At 42.8% G+C, this 19,279-nt stretch overlaps 1 protein-coding gene across 4 annotated transcripts in view; it reads right to left on the reverse strand.

Annotated features, from left to right (window-relative positions):
* The window catches only part of acap3a (ArfGAP with coiled-coil, ankyrin repeat and PH domains 3a), a 338,239-nt gene that overhangs the window by 85,162 nt on the left and 233,798 nt on the right, over positions 1–19,279 (reverse strand). For all 4 annotated transcript variants that reach the window (XM_068017295.1, XM_068017293.1, XM_068017296.1 and 1 more), the window contains 3 exons: positions 15,941–15,985; positions 13,764–13,859; positions 9,947–10,021 (listed from right to left, as the gene is read on the reverse strand). In XM_068017295.1, coding sequence (XP_067873396.1) covers positions 9,947–10,021; positions 13,764–13,859; positions 15,941–15,985 — 216 coding nt within the window. The remainder of the gene's footprint in view (positions 1–9,946; positions 10,022–13,763; positions 13,860–15,940; positions 15,986–19,279) is intronic.

Consider the following 19,279-nt stretch of genomic DNA (forward strand, 5'->3'; position numbering starts at 1 on the left):
CATAGTAAGCTCTCTTTGGACAGCAAGATTGAAGCTAATTATCAGAATACGTCCTCCCATTGATGACAGAGCTTTCAGCTATCTCAGCCTGAAACTCTATCCCTAAATCCCTTTGTCTGCCTATTCCTCTCTCTCTGCCACGAAAGTTCCCACCAAATCTAGCACTTTAACCACACATTCAATTTGTCTATTACTGCTCACCATCTGCTTCTTCTCTGTGAAGAACCTCGGGATGAGATTGTATATGCGTTGTATAAATGCATGCCTTTAATGTCTTTCGTCATCCCCGGCTCCCATTCAGCTTCATCTCCAGCCGGCTCTACGCCATCCACAATATATGTCTGTTTCCCAATTTTCTTTCTCATGCAGTAGACGTAGATCACATAAATGACAACATGCCCCATCCACTTTTATGGGAGCCTCAATTGTGTTATGAGCTCAGTAACAGAAAGAGAGATTTGCATTTACATAGCGCCTTCCATGACTTCAGGATATGCCAAAGTGCTTTACAGCCAATGAAGTACTTTTTGAAGTGTAGTCGCTGCTGTAATGTAGGAAACGTAGCAGCCAATTTGTGCACAGCAAGCTCCCACAAACAGCAATGTGACAATGACCAGATAATCTGTTTTTAGTACTATGGCTTGAGGGATAAATGGGGAGAACTCCCCTACTCTTCTTCAAATAGTGCCATGGGATCTTTTACGTCTTCCTGAGGGGGCACAGGGGGCCTGGGTTTAACTCATCCAAAAGACAGCACCTCTGAAAGTGCAGCACTCCCTCAGTACTGCACTGGAGTGTTAGCCTGGATTTTAATAATGATCTAGATAATGAGGGTCCATTTCATTTTAGTGCAGCATTTTACAGTCCAATTATATAGCACATGCTTCAACAAATAATTCTCAGATTCCCTTGAGCATTTCTATTGATTGAGATCTGTTGCTTGTTTGATGCTAATATCTAAATGGGTTAGTTTGATATTTTCTGTTCTGGTGATGCATCTGCACCCAAAGGGTTAACCTATCTTTTTTGTTTTTCAGATGTTGACAGATATTTTCTACTGTTATTTCAGTTTAACATTGACTAATTACCATAATCTAGTCAGAATTTCAAACCATTCCTCAGCTCGGAAATGTAAAACAGTGTCCTTCTCAATGAACGGCCTCCTTTTAAGTGAATAGTTCCTCATTAGTGTATTTATCAGAGGCAATCAGCATTCCATGAGGTGCAACATGTTACTCTTCAAATGTACTGTGCCAGAGCAAGAGAGAGGGACGAGGGCTAAACCGGAACTGCAGTCAACCCACGCTGGCTCAGGATTAATATTGGCAAAACCTTAGTGGCAGGCCATTTATGTACTCTCTTGATCAGGGATTAGTTGCTGGTAGGGTTTAAAGGGGAGGAAAATGCCTTCTAATGAAAGGAAGCCTCTGTAAGGATGTTGTTTGTATGTGTGTACATTCACTCATTTTGGATTCAATCAGATGTATCCCTAATATGTTTCTTCCCCGCTCCACTCTGAGCCTCCTCTGTTCCTGAAGATGGTAACTCCCACTCCAGTACTTCATTGAGGGGGCGAGTTTGCATGTGTGATCCTAGAAGGCAGCATCCAAAACAATTTTAAGGTTTATCCTTCACACACAAACATATACGGACAATACACATGAGCGCATATTCAGAAACATGCACAGGGACATATACATGCACACTCATGCACGTATGCATTAAGACATGGCAAAACAAGGCAATCGCACATGTACACATAGGCACATTCATGCTCACACATATCGACTGTGCAGATACATAGGCACACACAAGTATACACATACCACTAACACACAGACACCGTTCAGACATGTTGACACGTGTGCACACAACAACATGCATATCACACACATATGCACACTCTATATCTGCTTTCCTATCCTGAGTGGCGTGAAACAGGGCTGTGTTCTGGCACCTACTCTGTTTGGGATTTTCTTCTCCCTGCTGCTCTCACACACGTTCAAGTCTTCAGAAGAAGGAATTTTCCTCCACACAAGATCAGGGGGCAGGTTGTTCAACCTTGCCCGTCTAAGAGCGAAGTCCAAAGTACGGAAAGTCCTCATCAGGAAACTCCTCTTTGCTGACGATGCTGTTTTAACATCTCACGCTGAAGAGTGTCTGCAGAGTCTCATCGACAGGTTTGCAGCTGCCTGCAACGAATTTGGCCTAACCATCGGCCTCAAGAAAACGAACATCATGGGACAGGATGTCACAAATGCCCATCCATCAATATTGGCGACCACGCTCTGGAAGTGGTTCAAGAGTTCACCTACCTAGGCTCAACTATCACCAGTAACCTGTCTCTAGATGCAGAAATCAACAAGCACATGGGAAAGGCTTCCACTGCTATGTCCAGACTGGCAGACAGAGTGTGGGAAAATGGCGAACTGGCATGGAACACAAAAGTCCGAGTGTATCAAGCCTGTGCCCTCAGTACCTTGCTCTATGGCAGCGAGGCCTGGACAACGTATGTCAGCCAAGAGCGACATCTCAATTCATTCCATCTTCGCTGCCTCCGGAGAATACTTGGCATCAGGTGGCAGGACTATATCTCCAACACAGAAGTCCTCGAGGCGGCCAACACCCCCAGCTTATACACACTACTGAGTCAGTGGCGTTTGAGATCGCTTGGCCATGTGAGCCGCATGGAAGATGGCAGGATCCCCAAAGACACACTGTAGAGCGAGCTCGCCACTGGTATCAGACCCACCGGCCGTCCATGTCTCCGCTTCAAAGACGTCTGCAAACGCGACATGGAGTCCTGTGACATTGATCACAAGTCATGGGAGTCAGTTGCCAGCGTTTGCCAGAGCTGGCGGGCAGCCATAAAGGCGGGGCTAAAATGTGGCGAGTCGAAGAGACTTAGCAGTTGGCAGGAAAAAAGACAGATGCGCAAGGGGAGAGCCAACTGTGTAACAGCCCCGACAAACAAATTTTTCTGCAGCACCTGTGGAAGAGCCTGTCACTCTAGAATTGGCCTTTATAGCCACTCCAGGCGCTGCTCCACACACCACTGACCACCTCCAGGCGCTTACCCATTGTCTCTCAAGATAAAGAGGCCAAAGATATCTGCTAATACTTTGCAGTCAGGCCATCTGAATGAGTTACTCCACTTGATCAGTCCCCGTCCTCAGAAACATGTGGCAGAATCTATTCAAGGGTGTTTCTTTTTAAAAATGGAAAATGGAATGACTGACCATCTGGCAGAGGGAAGGCAGCCATGCAGAGTGCCTCATTAGAGGCTGAGCAGAGAACAGAAACTCAACCAGATGTGTATTCAAGGCCGAGTTAAAGAATGCTGTGAAATTTTCCTTTGATCTGATCTCTCTTTGTGTGTGTTCATTCTAGTTGCATGGATTTCAGGTTAACTGAGCAATTAAACAGCGCAGTTTGCTGTTAACTATTTCACTACCGACATTAACTAGCTTAACGATTCCGAGTAGCTTGCAACTTAGAGGATTTACATGGAAATATCCTTGCAACTTCTGATACCCACCAACTATGCCCTTATATCAGGAACAAAAGGATCTTTCCTAAGTGCCTCCTGCTCAGTGTTTTACAGACCGCAGAGCATCTGCTGAAGCAGGTTCATCATGTCACCACTGACAGTCACTGATCTTTGCTGTTAATGCTTTGCATTCAGCGGTGTAGGTCTCTGCACTGCCTCAATGATATTACAACACTGCTTCCACAAGGCTTGTGTATAAATGCACATTCAGATTACAACAGAAAACTATTACAGAAAGAAAGAACATACATTAATATAGCGCCTTTCATGACCTCCTAAATACTTTACAGCCAATGAAGTACTTTCGAAGTGCAGTTGCTGTTAGGAAACATGGCAGCCAATTTGCACACAGCAAGGTCCCAAAAATAGCAATGAGATAATGACCAAATAATCTGATGTAATATTGGCCAGGACTTCCCTGCTCTTCTTCAAATACTGCCATGGGATCTTTTATATCCCATGCTTAAAAGGCAGATGGGGTTTCATCTGAGACCTCATCAGCACCTGCAACCGAAAGACAGCACCTGCAACAATACAACACGTACTCTGAGGTGTCAGTCTACATTATGTGCTCAAGTCTCTGGAGTGAACCCACAATCTCTGACACAGGGGCGAGAGAGTTGCCAATTGAGCCCAGGTTTCACAGCATTGGAGTGACAGAGAAACACCTACAAATGCGCAACTTGTTGCTTCAAAGTCATCAACAATAAGTTGATGTCCTCCCCACCAGAATTCCCCTGATTTGGGGGAAGGAACATCCAGCCAGCGTCCGGGAAACAGCACTGCTGCCCCAGTCAGAGCCACTAGCAAAAGCAGTTTTGGAAGCTACTGTAAGTGTTAATGTAGTACAACATGAATAAAATGCTTCCGAAATCGAGCACGTATCAAACGCTGTTATCTGCTAATTACTGTGACACAGTTTGGGACTTTGCATCGCCTATCCTGAAGAGGTGTCTTCAGTGTAACGAAAGCTGCACTAACCTTGCAGCAGCATTAAAGTAAATCAAGATCCATTTGAAAAGCTGTTTTAGTTGCTGTCCAGAGGCAGCAGTGTCAACATATGTTTGAGGGCATGTTTGGGGGATGGGGTGAGGGGGCTTATACTTCCCCTGGAAATCTACCGATAGTCCAACAGTGAACAGCAGTGTGGACATCTGCAGAAAGCAGGCATATGTGCCATGCTGGGCTGCATGTAGGCCTCACTAAGAAGAAACCAAATGCCAACTGATCCTGGGGGAATCTACGAAGTAGCAAGGTGACACTCTGAAACCCTAGCAGTACCAGAATGGGTGGACATCCCTTTAGTGGTGCTGCTATTGAGGTACCCACCCCTATTATGTTAATAAACTCATCCCCGGAATGTGGAACAGGAACAAAGTCCACCCAGGTGTACATCTGGCACACATCCAACCCGACCAGAACATCTACCCTTTGAATATATTGGGTGGAAATCTTTGGTTAGCGACTGGTCTCCACCTAAAATATTAACCTGTCCTTTTTTCCTTTCAGATACTGGTGGGACCTGTGTATTTCCAGCACAATCTGGTTTTAAAAGAAAGGGTCGATCCAGTGACATTTGTCCTGGGCTTGCAGTTATTCTTAAACAGTGTTGCTGTCTCTGAAGGAGTGCACAGATTTACCAACCAGAAATGCAAGCTGCATTTTTGCCTCTTTGCTGGGTGAGGCGAGAGAAATTGGAAGTAATTTTTTTAGCCTCGTGCAGATCAAACAAGCTGCATGCCTCAGGTTGCCAACTCTGGTTGGACGTATCCCTGGAGGTTTCATCACATGATCGGCTCCCACCAATGGCTCCGCCCCCACCCTCCCCCCATTGGTTGCCCAGCATGCCCATTCTCACAGCATAGCATCATCTCAAGCCAACTGGAAAGTGAAAGTACTCATCATTACCCAAATGGACGATTCTTGATTGTCAGTCGAACAATCTTTTCTTTCCCATCTCCAACATACTTATAACTAGTCAACAAAAGTTTTGAAAGATTTTTTTTTAAATGCTCCTATGACATTTCTCCTGGGTTGCTTGCAGCAGTGTCCTGTAGGTTCAGCTTCCAATTTCTGGAATCTCCAAGACAATCCTGGAGAGATGGCAACTCTATGTACACCTTATGGTCTGGGGGCACTGTGCCAGCAGTGATGTGCCAGCCTTTTCCATCATTAAAACCAATTTTAAAGTGACAGCTTCTTTAAATTGCGGCCCTGCGGCTGTGATCTTTATTTGGACTGCAGAATCGGCTGCTGTCTCTCTATACGGAATTAGTGAAATGCTGTCATTCTAACAAAATAAATTACTGGTAAAGGCTTTCTTTTTCAATTATTTTGAGTTTTGATGCCTGGGGTAAAGTGATTCAGGTCCGAAACTCTGAAGAAACTATGTGCTGATTCATTTGCTGCTTGCCTTATACATTGACTTTGTCTCGCCATTGTAAAAACATTTGGCTCTGACAATTTCCCAGCTGGTACTCTGGATTTCCAACCACGTCTATCACAAATCTGTCAGTATTCATCTCGTGAATCATAGGGACTGACTGGATAGCTCCGTGGAAAGCTGGCATGGGTTCGATGGGCCAAATGGCCTCCTTCTGTGCCGTAACTGATTCTATAACTTCTTTTTTCCAGGACCTTAAACTACACAGTTCCACAGTCTGAACCCCTCCACCCCACCCCCACCCCCCAAGTTTTGTGCACAGTAAGCTCCCACTTTCAATCCTGCCTCAGTGAGCAGTTGCGAGTAGGGGCTGCTTCCTACAGAATTGGGGGCAAAGATTCACAGAACCAAAAATTCCATTTTGACAACAGGACCAACAGACCATTAAAACCCAATCTGTAGCACTTGCCTAAAAACACACGTACAAAACCACAATCTTCTACCATTCCACCTTAGAGTTATAATCTCAAACTCCATGGAGACTGTAGATGTAATTCAATGCAGAGAAAGGTGATGTACTTTTTGGGATAAAGAGCTGTAAAAGGAACTATATCCTAATTGGTAAGTTCCTTAACAGATTCGAGGAACAGACATATCTAGGGTATAGATTTGTTCATCTTTAAGGTGGGAATACAAATGGATTCTGAGTTGTACACATAGTGAATAGAAACACAACTGAATGATGTTAAATTTATACAAGATAATGGTTAGGTACCCTTTGATGGTTTGCATGCAGTTCTGGGAATCCCACTATAGGGAAGATAATAGAGCCATGGAAAGGGTACATCAAAGATTGGAAGATCAATAAAGAGGTGTCATAGCTGTGAAGTGGTCTTTAAAAAAAACTGGGGCATTCTTTCAACTGAGCAGAGAGTGTTAAGGGAGAAGGGAACAAGGAATCTAGCAGAGGTTTTCAAAACAATGAAGTTTCAATAGGGTAAACAGTGAAAGACTGTTTCCGCTACTTGGCAAGTCAGTAGCAAGGGACTATAGACTTGGGATTAGCACTAAAACACAAATGGTGAGGGGATTAGAAAAAACATTTTCACAGGGTTATTAGAACATGGGATGCTTTCGCACAGATGGTGATTGAGACAGAGACTACAAAATCATTTAACAGGGAACTGGATAAGTTTTTGGAATTTGAAGAATATAACATGGGATAGGACAGGGATATGTAACTAGAGCAGGTATCTCCAGTTGGAGAGCTAGCATTGGTGAAAGTGCAATGGGCTGAAAGGCCTCCAACTGTGCTAAAAACACTATGATTTACTCCTCCTGCAATGGTAAATATGCAATTTCTTTGTTTAGTTATGACTATACAAATTAGGAGCAGAAGTAGGCCATTCAGCCCATCGAGCCTGCTCAGCCATTAATAAGATTGTGGCTGATCTGTTTCTGTCTCAAATTCCAAACTCCCATCTACCCCTGATAATCTTTGATTCCCCTTGCCTAACAACAATCTATCTACCTCCGCTTTAAAAATATACAATGACCCCGCCTCCACCACCTTCTGAGGCAGAGCTCCAAAGTCGTTCAACCCTGTGAGAGAAAAAATTTCTCCTAGTCTCTGTCCTAAAAGGGCAACCTCTAATCTTCAAACAATGCCTCCTAGTTCTGGACTCACCCACAAGAGGAAACATCCTTTTCACATCCACCTTGTCAACACCGTTCAGGATCTTATAAACTTCAATCAAGTCTCCCCTCACTCTTCTAAACGCCAGTGAAAACAAGCCCAGTCTGTCCAACCATTCCTCTTAAGATAACCCACTCATTCCAGATATCAATCTACTAAACCTCCTCTGATCCTCTGAACCACCTCCAATGCATTCACACCCTTCCTTAAATAAGGAGACCAAAACTGCACACAGTATTCGAGATGTAGTCTCACCAATGCCCTGTATAACTGAAGCATAACATCCTTACTATTATTTTCAATTCCTCTCATAATAAAGGATAGCATTCCATTAGCCTTCTTTACTACCTGCTGTTACATAACATATAATGGTTTCTATTTGAAAGCTTACAGTACAATTAGTCCATGGCTCTCTGATCACTCAGCACATTACGGACTGGTTCATTAATTCCATTGGACTCATTGCCTGCAGCTGAGGACAGTGTGGGGAAGGGGAGTCAGCAGGAAAACATATTTTACATAATCTCCAACTAATATATTGTTCAAAATATTTCCGTGTTCTGATATTGGTAATTCTGAGGTTGCGATTTTTTTTTTAATCACAATGCAATGTGGTGAACACGATTTAAGGGCTTTATAGCTTTACTTCAATATAACAGGCCTAGAAATTCAATGGTGCCCAGATGCTAAACAGGCGTCTAAGCCTCTAATATTTCAGACTGGACGCACAAGCTCATTATGAGCAGGAGGTGCGCTGCCCGCTGTATTGGTCGGGCAAAAAATAGGCGTCTGGGACCCATGCCTGAAACACGCCTTATTTGGCTTGGCATCCATTCTTTTGATCGTGCCTCTTTGAAGCAGCTTGAGATATTTCTGAGCATTGAAGACGATTTATAACTGCATGTTGCTGTTGTGATTGGCAGAAAGGGTTTAAAGTTTGTTGCACACCTGAGGGCAATGGTTTTGGTATTACCCCGTGTTTAACCGAAGAAAACTGAGGCTCATCCAAGGCTAGGTCTGACATCATAGAGACGGAAGAGGTGAGGGGGGGTTTGAGGCTGGTGATGGAGAGGTAGAACTGGATGTCACCTGTCCACATGTGGAAGCTGAACACATGACTGCAGGTGATGTCACTAAGAGGCAGCATGTAGGTGAGGAAGAGGAAGGGCCAAAGATAGACCCTTGAGAATCTGCGGAGTTAACAATGCAGGGAGTGCCGCTGTGGGAAGAGAAGCCATTGCTGGAGATGCTTTGGCTCCGATTGACTATGTAACAGTGGAACCAGGCAAGGGCAGGTTCATCGAGAAGGACAATGGAGGAGAGATGTTGGAGGAGGATGGTGTAGGCGACCATAAGAGAGAGAGAGAGAAAACAGGGAATTGCAGACCTGTTAGCCTTACATCAGTCATTGGGAAAATGCTAGAATCTAGTCTAAAGGATGTGATAAATGGACACTTGGATAATAATGATCGGATTGGGCATAGTCAACATGGATTTATGAATGGGAAATCATGCTTGACGAACCTGCTGGTGTTCTGAGGAAGTTACTAACAGAATTGATAAAGGGGAGTCGGTTTACGTGATATACTTGGATTTTCAAAAGGGCTTTGATAAAGTCCCCCACAGGAGGTTGGCTAGCAAAATTAAAGCACATGGGATAGGAGGTAATATACTGGTATGGATTAAGGATTGGTTAACAGGCAGAAAGCAGAGAGTAGGAATAAACAGGTCATTCTTGCATTGGCAGGCTGTGACTAGTGGGGTATGTTTAAAGTAGATATTGACAGATTTCTAAATACCAATGACATAAAAGGGATATCAGGATAGTGTGGGGAAAAGGCTTTGGAAGATCAGCCATGATTGTATTGAATGGCAGGGCAGGATCAATGGGCTGAATGGCCTACTCCTTTTCCTACGTTCCTATGTCGGATAGGAGACGGAACAATGAGAGATGATGTAATTTGTGATTTAGGGCCATTTCAGTGCTGCAGGAGGTGCCGAAGTGGAATCGATAGGCTAAATGACCTTTTCAAGTTCCTTTATTTTTATGTTGTACAGCAAAACGGTATCATAATACCAGTTGATTTGTGGCAGTTAAAAAAATAACAAAGGACAGAAGATGTAACACTTTCACTCTGCGATTTACTGGAGCCGGTATATCAATGTAAACCACCTGAGCTTTGTTCCTGTGGTGTAGGATGTTATCCGAACCCTTGGAGTGTGTCAATGCCGCTAACACTCTCCCAGATACTTGCTGTTCTCCATCTTATCTGAACGCAGATGGCTAATGAGAGATCAAACATTGCCTGGGACTTACCCGCTGCTGTATCAGTGCATGCTTATGCTCCATTTCCCTTTTCTCTACCGCTGAGTCAATCACAAGCTGGTCCAGCTGAACAGAAGCACAAAGCAAAAGATCTGTTAGTCTGTACTCGCAGCAGGATTCAAGGATTTCTTCTGTGTAGAAAATCACAGCAGCTTTGTCCTAAATATCTACTGAAAACCCAAAGCAAAATAAAATGACAAGATTACGAACATGTTTTGAATTATTCCCCAAACTTAAAGAAAGCTCCTTTACACTTTGAACAACAACAGGAATTTAACCTTTTGAAGCCAATCATGGATCGAATTGCACCTGTTTCCAGAATTATTCCGAGTTTCTGTGCATTTCTTTAGTGAGATTTAACATCACAAACAACCTGCTCTTTCTGGGAAGGTTTTACGACAGAAAACGTGTTCAATTTGGAGGCTGCAAAGGTGATTGAGTCTTCCAGGATTTGGCGACACAAGCAACATTTCTCCAGGATTCTGTGGGGTTGTCCAATTCTTTTATGCGATTGTGATGAATAAAAGCAAACACTTTATTGCATGAATTTCAAAAAATTCTTAATTTATCCGAATTTCTCTTTGAAACTATCTACAGCTGAGCGTCAATAATCACACATTCCAAGCCTTAGTGTTTCTCGTTGACAGTCGCTACTCTGGGGCATGGCCCACGTGCCAGCATGGGGCAGGCCCCTCTCCTCTGATCCACTCTGGCGATTAATGCAAGCTCTCCTGGCCCATGTGTATTGTAGGCAGGACTTCCATTGAGAACTGTGCTTCCCACCTATGATAATTGAGGCACTGGCATTAGTTCCAGCAACAGAGCATGGGCAGGAGCTGCCTTGCAAGGAGAGGTGAGGGGCAATGGGCAGTCACAAAGGAGAGAGAAAAAGGCAGGGTTGTGGGGGAAGAGGATGGCAATAAAGGGGGAGGCAGAAAAATGGCAATGAAGGGCAGAGGGACAAAAAAGGGAAATGTAAGGGGGAGTTGTGCTCGGAGGGGGGAGAAGGGGACTGTGAGTGATGTTTTGTGATAAGGAAGGAGGGAGAGAACCTGCACTGAGCGAAAGAAAGACAGACTTGCATTTATATAGCGCCTTTCAAGACTTCAGGTCATCCCAAAGAGCTTTACAGCTAATGAAGTACTTTTGAAGTGTAATCACTGTGTAATGTCGGAGGGTCTGGGCACAGAGAGTGCCAGCACGAACTGAGGGCTAGGACAAATGCCAGATCAAACTAGGCAGGTGAGGGAAAACTGTGTGGCATGGACTAGGCAAAAAAGGAAAGGGTGCCAGCTTGAATTGAGGGGGAAAGGGAGATAAATTCCAGTGTGTGCAAGGAGAAGTAGAGAAAGATACCACATGGACTGCAGCGGCTCAAGGTGATGGTTGACCACCATCTTCTCATGGGCAATTAGGGATGGGCGGTAAAAGCTGACCTTGGCAGTGACAGCCACATCCTGTGAATGAATAACATTAAAACGGCAGCTATTGTACAAAGGAATAAAGAGAAAAAAAGGGCAATTCAACAGCATCTTTCCCATCTTCAGGATTGTCCCAGAGCATTTCGCAACAAATGAAGAGCAGACAATTTTGTTGGTAAACGGGCAATTTTCACACGGCAAGGTCCCACAAACAGCAACAAGATAAATGACCAGTTAAACTGTTTTGGTTTAGCGATAACTGGAGGTCCAACTTCAGCTTTTTTTTTGAAGCTTTTGCTGGTTGTCATGGATGGATAATGTTGGGGTCTGGGTGCTTTACATTGGGCCCAGTGTGAGTTATAACAAGAAATTCCTAAACGGAGGTGTTCCATCGGTTAGCTCACCATCGGGGCCAAATCTTGCTGCAGTCCTAACATTCTGCAGCGAGTTTAATGGGCAATTAATGTGCAAATCCAGCAAGTTTGTAAAAGTAACTGGGCAATTGAGTGCGAGACAACAGTTGGGCAAAGCAAGCAGTGGAGAGGCAAAAATCGTCCAGCAAGTTCTGGAGATTCACAAGTCACGGTGGCTGATTTGTGCATTAATAATATCATGCATTGAAAACCTGCCATTATTTTTCCAGAATGATTCGGCCCAGAGCCACCACTTTCTGAAACAACTTGTACAGCACCAGCCATCTGTGGAGACTGTCTGAGTGAGGACTACAGCTCACTGAGGGCTGAGGTTAATACGATCCTCACATATTCACCAGGACTCCTTCACCTCACAGTCTCCAGAGAGAGGGAGGGGATCCTTGCTCAATCAGCATGGGCTGATGTATTTCGTCGACAGCTAACGCATTCCTACGCAGCTCATACAATAAAACCAACATACGTTCAACACTTCTGAACTCAGGAGCAGGTTATAATGAGCAAAAATGACTTCATTCCCTAAAGCCATTTCATTGCTTCAATGAAACAAGTTTTTTTTTTCCTTAATTATGCGATTAATTAATCCTCCAGGGTACTTTGCACACAGTTTCAGTGCACTTATTTAGCGATGTTCCTAGAACTGTTATAGTCCACGGTACTTCCCACTTTCATGTGCAATAGATTAACAGTTTTCATTGTGTTGTAATAATTTGACGTGAAAAATAAATGCAGTGAATATAGATGAGGTAGAATATATACATATATATATATAAATATGTATATATACACACATATTTTATTCATATTTTGTTACATATATAAGCTGTGTTTTTTCATGGTCTTCCCTCCCCCAGTTTGCACGTTTTGTCTCTTAAAGTCACTGACTTTTGTTAAGGTACAGCTGTGTATGAGTAGGCTACCCAGGTGTGGCTCAGCAGGTAGCACTCTTACCTCTGAGTTAGAAGATTGAGAGTTCAAAGCCCACTCCACAGACTTAGACACAAAATCATGGCTGACACTCCAGTGGAGTGTAGTGGGAATGCTGCACTGTTGGAGGTGTTGTCTTTTGGATCAGATGTTAAACTGAGGCCCTGTCTGCTCTCTCAGGTGGTCATAAAGGTTCAAAGAGAGTTCTCCCTGGTGTCCTGGCCAATATTTATCTCTCATTCAATATCACTCGAATATTATTTGGCCATCATCACATTGCTTTTTGCGGGAGCTTGTTGTGTGCAAATTGGCTGCCACATTTCCTACATTATAACAGTGACTACACTTCAAAACTATTTAATTGCCTGTAAAACACTTTGGGAAATCCTGAGGTTATGAAAGGTGCTATATAAATGCAATTCATTCTTCCTTTCTTTCAACTCTCCAGTGCCTCATCCATATGGCTATATTCCTGTGGAAGCCCAGATGGTGACTGTTGATAGACTATTCAACCATGGAGGCATCACAGTCTGAACCAATCCCATCCTCAGCTGAAATTTACTTCTGTTGAGTTTCCAGCATGAATCACAGGAGTTGGACTCAGGAGAAGGAATCGGGAGAGGGAATCAAGAGTGGCAACCCTGGTGAACTTTTGTCCCTTCCCCCAATCAGGGACACTGTGTTATTTGAGATGGACTAACCTGATTAGTCGTTGGGCCTCTGTGGCTCAGGAACACACTGGGCAGCGTATATGCTCTTGAGCTATTGAAATGACTTCTTAAATAAATAAAACAGAGACCCCAGTTATTAAGTCTCTATCCATTTCTTAATCCTCTTCCACTGAAATCCACAAATAATCCTTTCCAGTTAAACCCTTCTGCACGTTCCTCATTAACTACTTGCTACATGCAATGGCCTCAAACTCATTAAATTTGAGATGAGAAGGGTAATCTTGGGTGATATTATCCATCAGTAATACCTTAATCTAAAAGGAAAACTGCAACATTTGAACATTGAACAGCCTCTCACCTCAGTAGCCAGCTTTTTCATATATGGATCCAGTTCCTTAAGCAAATCGTAGCCTTGCTGGAAGAAAGTGTACTGGGCATGCATGAACGACAGCATCTACAGCACAGAATGACAAACCATCAGCCAGATTTTCACATTTGACATTTATCCACAATTGATCAATTAAAGGCTGCAAAACAGGAATATTCATCCCACAGAATTCTCCCAAATCCAGCCTTCATATATACATTTGTACAAACACACAATGAGTGTCCTTCCTCCACATACTCTCTGCAGCCCCCTCCCCACACCGCCTGTCCTGCATGCCCATGCCAGTGAATATTACTGCTGAGTATCACAGTGTATGAGCATTAAGTGCATGGGTGTTGAGTGCGTGACTGTAATACAGTGTGTGACCGTTGCTGTGTTTGCATTGAGTGTAAGTGTTATGCAGAGTGTGAGTTTATATCGAATGTTGGAGTGTTACAGTGTGAGTTTATACTCAGTGTTGGAGTGTTACAGTGTGAGTTTATACTCAGTGTTGGAGTGTTACAGTGTGAGTTTATACTCAGTGTTGGAGTGTTACAGTGTGAGTTTATACTCAGTGTTGGAGTGTTACAGTGTGAGTTTATACTCAGTGTTGGAGTGTTACAGTGTGAGTTTATACTCAGTGTTGGAGTGTTACAGTGTGAGTTTATACTCAGTGTTGGAGTGTTACAGTGTGAGTTTATACTCAGTGTTGGAGTGTTACAGTGTGAGTTTATACTCAGTGTTGGAGTGTTACAGTGTGAGTTTATATCGAATGTTGGAGTGTTACAGTGTGAGTTTATACTCAGTGTTGGAGTGTTACAGTGTGAGTTTATACTCAGTGTTGGAGTGTTACAGTGTGAGTTTATACTCAGTGTTGGAGTGTTACAGTGTGAGTTTATACTCAGTGTTGGAGTGTTACAGTGTGAGTTTATACTCAGTGTTGGAGTGTTACAATGTGAGTTTATACTCAGTGTTGGAGTGTTACAATGTGAGTTTATACTCAGTGTTGGAGTGTTACAATGTGAGTTTATACTCAGTGTTGGAGTGTTACAGTGTGAGTTTATACTCAGTGTTGGAGTGTTACAGTGTGAGTTTATACTCAGTGTTGGAGTGTTACAGTGTGAGTTTATACTCAGTGTTGGAGTGTTACAGTGTGAGTTTATACTCAGTGTTGGAGTGTTACAGTGTGAGTTTATACTCAGTGTTGGAGTGTTACAGTGTGAGTTTATACTCAGTGTTGGAGTGTTACAATGTGAGTTTATACTCAGTGTTGGAGTGTTACAGTGTGAGTTTATACTCAGTGTTGGAGTGTTACAATGTGAGTTTATACTCAGTGTTGGAGTGTTACAATGTGAGTTTATACTCAGTGTTGGAGTGTTACAGTGTGAGTTTATATCGAATGTTGGAGTGTTACAGTGTGAGTTTATATCGAATGTTGGAGTGTTACAGTGTGAGTTTATACTCAGTGTTGGAGTGTTACAGTGTGAGTTTATACTCAGTGTTGGAGTGTTACAGTGTGAGTTTATATCGAATGTTGGAGTGTTACAGTGTGAGTTTATATCGAATGTTGGAGTGTTACAGTGTGAGTTTATACTCAGTGTTGGAGTGTTACAGTGTGAGTTTATACTCAGTGTTGGAGTGTTACAGTGTGAGTTTATATCGAATGTTGGAGTGTTACAGTGTGAGTTTATACTCAGTGTTGGAGTGTTACAGTGTGAGTTTATATCGAATGTTGGAGTGTTACAGTGTGAGTTTATATCGAATGTTGGAGTGTTACAGTGTGAGTTTATACTCAGTGTTGGAGTGTTACAGTGTGAGTTTATACTCAGTGTTGGAGTGTTACAGTGTGAGTTTATACTCAGTGTTGGAGTGTTACAGTGTGAGTTTATACTCAGTGTTGGAGTGTTACAGTGTGAGTTTATACTCAGTGTTGGAGTGTTACAGTGTGAGTTTATACTCAGTGTTGGAGTGTTACAGTGTGAGTTTATACTCAGTGTTGGAGTGTTACAGATGCTGCCTGACCTGCTGAGTATTTCCAGCATATTCAGTTTTTTCTGTAGGAACTTTTTAATCCTTTTGTTGAAAATCCTGTAACATTTAACTTAAAGGACAGAGAAGCATTGGGATACTCCTACAATTAGCAAATAAGTAAAGGAAATCAGTCTTACCGCATCTAATATTTCAAACTTCTTCTTTGCCTGAAGAACATTTATCTAAGAAAGATAAGACCGCGAGTCAAGGTGCTGACACAGTTTGCAGGTTGAGTATCAGACACTGTGAGCTCTGATTTATTAGTTGCTGTGATATTCCCTGTTTTATTGATGGTCAGTGTGACTTCTATTAATATTCCCTGTTTTATTGATGGTCAGTGTGACTTCTATTAATATTCCCTGTTTTTCTGAGAATTGGCATCAATATTCCCTGTTTTGCTGATAGCTGGTACTAATACTCTCTGTTTTACTGGAGCTGGTATTGGTGCTCCCTGTTTTACTGTGAGCTCTGGCTATTTGATTGATCATTGCTGCACAGTTTATGTTAAACACGCCAACAGTGCCATACTGTCCAGACAATGCAGCCAAGAAGGCATCCAGGCTGAACTCTTTGTTGCTATGGAGAATTGAAGATTGGCTACCTATAAACCAGACAAAGAGGGAATAACGTAGCAACCTGTAGAAAAGGGCCCGTGCAGATAGTGAGAGATGATTATTTTCTATCCACTGTCAGTCACATTCAGAACTATGAGGTGTACATTTTACAATCATAATTCATTGTCATCTACAGTTTCAACTGATTGATTTTCTTGCTTAATCAAACTAGTCAGAGTCACAGTCCAAATATGGTTTATAAGGTTTGGAAGTATGTTAAATGAGTACCATCTCCATGAGAAAAATCTTTACCAAGCTTTCTTGTTTAGGGAGGGGGAAGAGTCAGGGGGATTGGACCATATCTATCACCCAGACATTACAGAAGCAATGAGGTGCATTCTAACATTGCACTGTGTGTCTGTAAACAGACAGGAGCTTTGACAAACGCTGTGATAGGAAGATGGTGCCTGTTTATTCAGGGGAGGCTGCACACAGGATCCTTTAAAGCTCAAAGAGAAAAATAATTTAATTAATTTTATCATCATATTTTTCCCCCTCCACATGGTTTGAAGCTTTAACTCAGAGAGGCGATTCAGCTAATTGGGGAGAGCTACAGAGAACTAATGTCTGGGGAAGCTGAGTAAGGCACCTGCAAAGCAATACGTGTGGTTAAGAACGCAAAACTAACAGACAGCCGAATGCATATATTGAGCAACACACACCGTCTAATGCACACAGTCATATACACGAGGAGCACTAAGTCATAGAAAAAAAAATCACTGTCGGTCAGGAGCAGTGATGAGGTAATCTGACATTTTTGACAGTGTAATCTCACTCTTATCTGTAGCATCCTATTGCTGAACGATTGCAGCATCTGTTTCAGACCAGTCCTGGATTCCAGGCTGGGGGAGTATAGCATCGCCATCTAGTGGCAAACTGTTGGAACTGAACTCAATTGAACAGCAAACATTCCATCCTTTTATTGCATTTTGTGTCACAGAGTGAATGTGAATATGCTGATTTGAGTGAGGTTTGGGCTCAGATTTGGGTCCACGATGTCAGATTACACCCATCGATATGGCAGATGGTGCAGAAGGAAGAGTTTCACAGAAGTAGCGAGAACGTGCAACTCGCTACCACAAGGCAAATGAGCACAAGGGGAAGCTAGATAAGTATATGTGGGAGAAAGGAATAGAGGGATATGTTGATCGGGTGAGATGAAGTTAAGGTGGGAGAAGCTGTCTAAAAAAAAGTAAGGGTGAGACATCAAGAGGCTGACATCGAGATAGAGAGAGAAATTAAAGATAAGTTAACAAGAACAGAATACAGAAGGGAAAAGGCACTGAGGCATATGAATGAATCAGCTTTGCAGTGTTTAGAAGCAAATATGCAAATCATTAGTAATAAAGTCAGAAAATTAGGGGCACTGATTAGAATGGATGGACACGAAGCTGTAGTTTGATGGAAATGTGGCCTCGGTCACAAGAGAGATTTAAAAGTAAATATTCCCAGCTATAATATTTTAAGGAGAGATGCAGACAGACAAAAGGAGGATGGGTGGCTTTCCTATTTAAGTACACAATTATAGCTATAGAGACGACAGTTTTTATTGATGAGGGCGCTCACAGCCTGCCTGGGCAGAGATACAAAATAGTAAAGGATCTGTTGGAAGAACATTATAGATCAGTGAATAAGTTAAAGGTGAGATTTTGAGGCAATTTAGAGAGCTTTGGAGTAAGGACAGAGTTGTAATTAAGGAAACTTTACATATACTGGATTAGACTGGGGTTACACAGAAGTTTGCTGTCAAAATATGGAGGGGTGTTAGAATGAATCCAAGACGGTTTCCTTGTTCTGTATGTTGCATATTCAAGAAAGGACATGACATTACATCTGGTTCTGAGTAACAGAGGAGGACAGGGAATCAACCTAAAGGTTGAACACTGAACAAATAATGACCATAATCTAATTAGATTCATATTTAAATAAGTGGCAGCAATAATGGGTTGAACTGCAAATTAGCTAATTTCAGGGAGAATGAATGGTGACCCAGCCCAGATGAATAGGTTGGAAAAATATGACAGATCAAGCAGTGAAGACAGAGTGGGAGATATTTAAATACGAGAAGGATAAGGCCCAGGTTAAGTACAGTAATCCGAGGAGTGAAAGGGTTGTGCCACACAGAATAGACTAATTATAGCAGTGTTAGGGTTAAAAAAGAGCCAGATGGTCCGTAGAGTGGGAGTGATACAGAATATGAGAAATATAAAAGGTCTGACACAGAGGGTGAGAGTGAGCATGACTGGTAATCATCAGAAAGGGAAACATCAAGGGCATTCCTTAAAAACAAAGGAATTAAAGGAGAATCAAGGAAAAGTGGGAACATTTAGAGATAGAGGGGGTGTCTTGTCCCAAGATGCTTCACAGAAGCATTATCAAGCAAAATTTGACACCGAGCCATGTAAGGAGATATTAGGGTGGATACCTAAAAGCTTGGTCAAAGAGGTAGGTTTTAAGGAGCAACTTAAAGGAGGAAAGAGAGGTAGAGTGGCGGAGCGATTTAGGGAAGGAATTCCAGAGCTTCGGGCCCAGGCAGCTGAAGGCATGGCTGCCAATGGTGGAGTGATTAAAATCGGGGAATGCTCAAGAGGCCAGAATTTGAGAAGTAGAAATATCGCAGAGGGTTGTGGGGCTGGAAGAAGTTACAGAGACAGGACTGGGTGAGGCCATGGAGGGATTTGAAAACAAGAATGAAAATTTTAAAATGAAGAGCACATAACTCACCCTCCCCTCCTTTTACTCCTAGGTGGAAAATGTTGAACCCGCACCTTATCCTCCTCTTACTAAAATATCTCTCACACCTGGTCCTCTGTTTGATTCGCCTGCCGAGAGGTCCCACTTACTGGAAGGCCTATAGCCTGC

Source organism: Heterodontus francisci, chromosome 37 (assembly GCF_036365525.1).
Source record: "Heterodontus francisci isolate sHetFra1 chromosome 37, sHetFra1.hap1, whole genome shotgun sequence".
Classification (NCBI taxonomy): Eukaryota; Metazoa; Chordata; class Chondrichthyes; order Heterodontiformes; family Heterodontidae; genus Heterodontus; species Heterodontus francisci.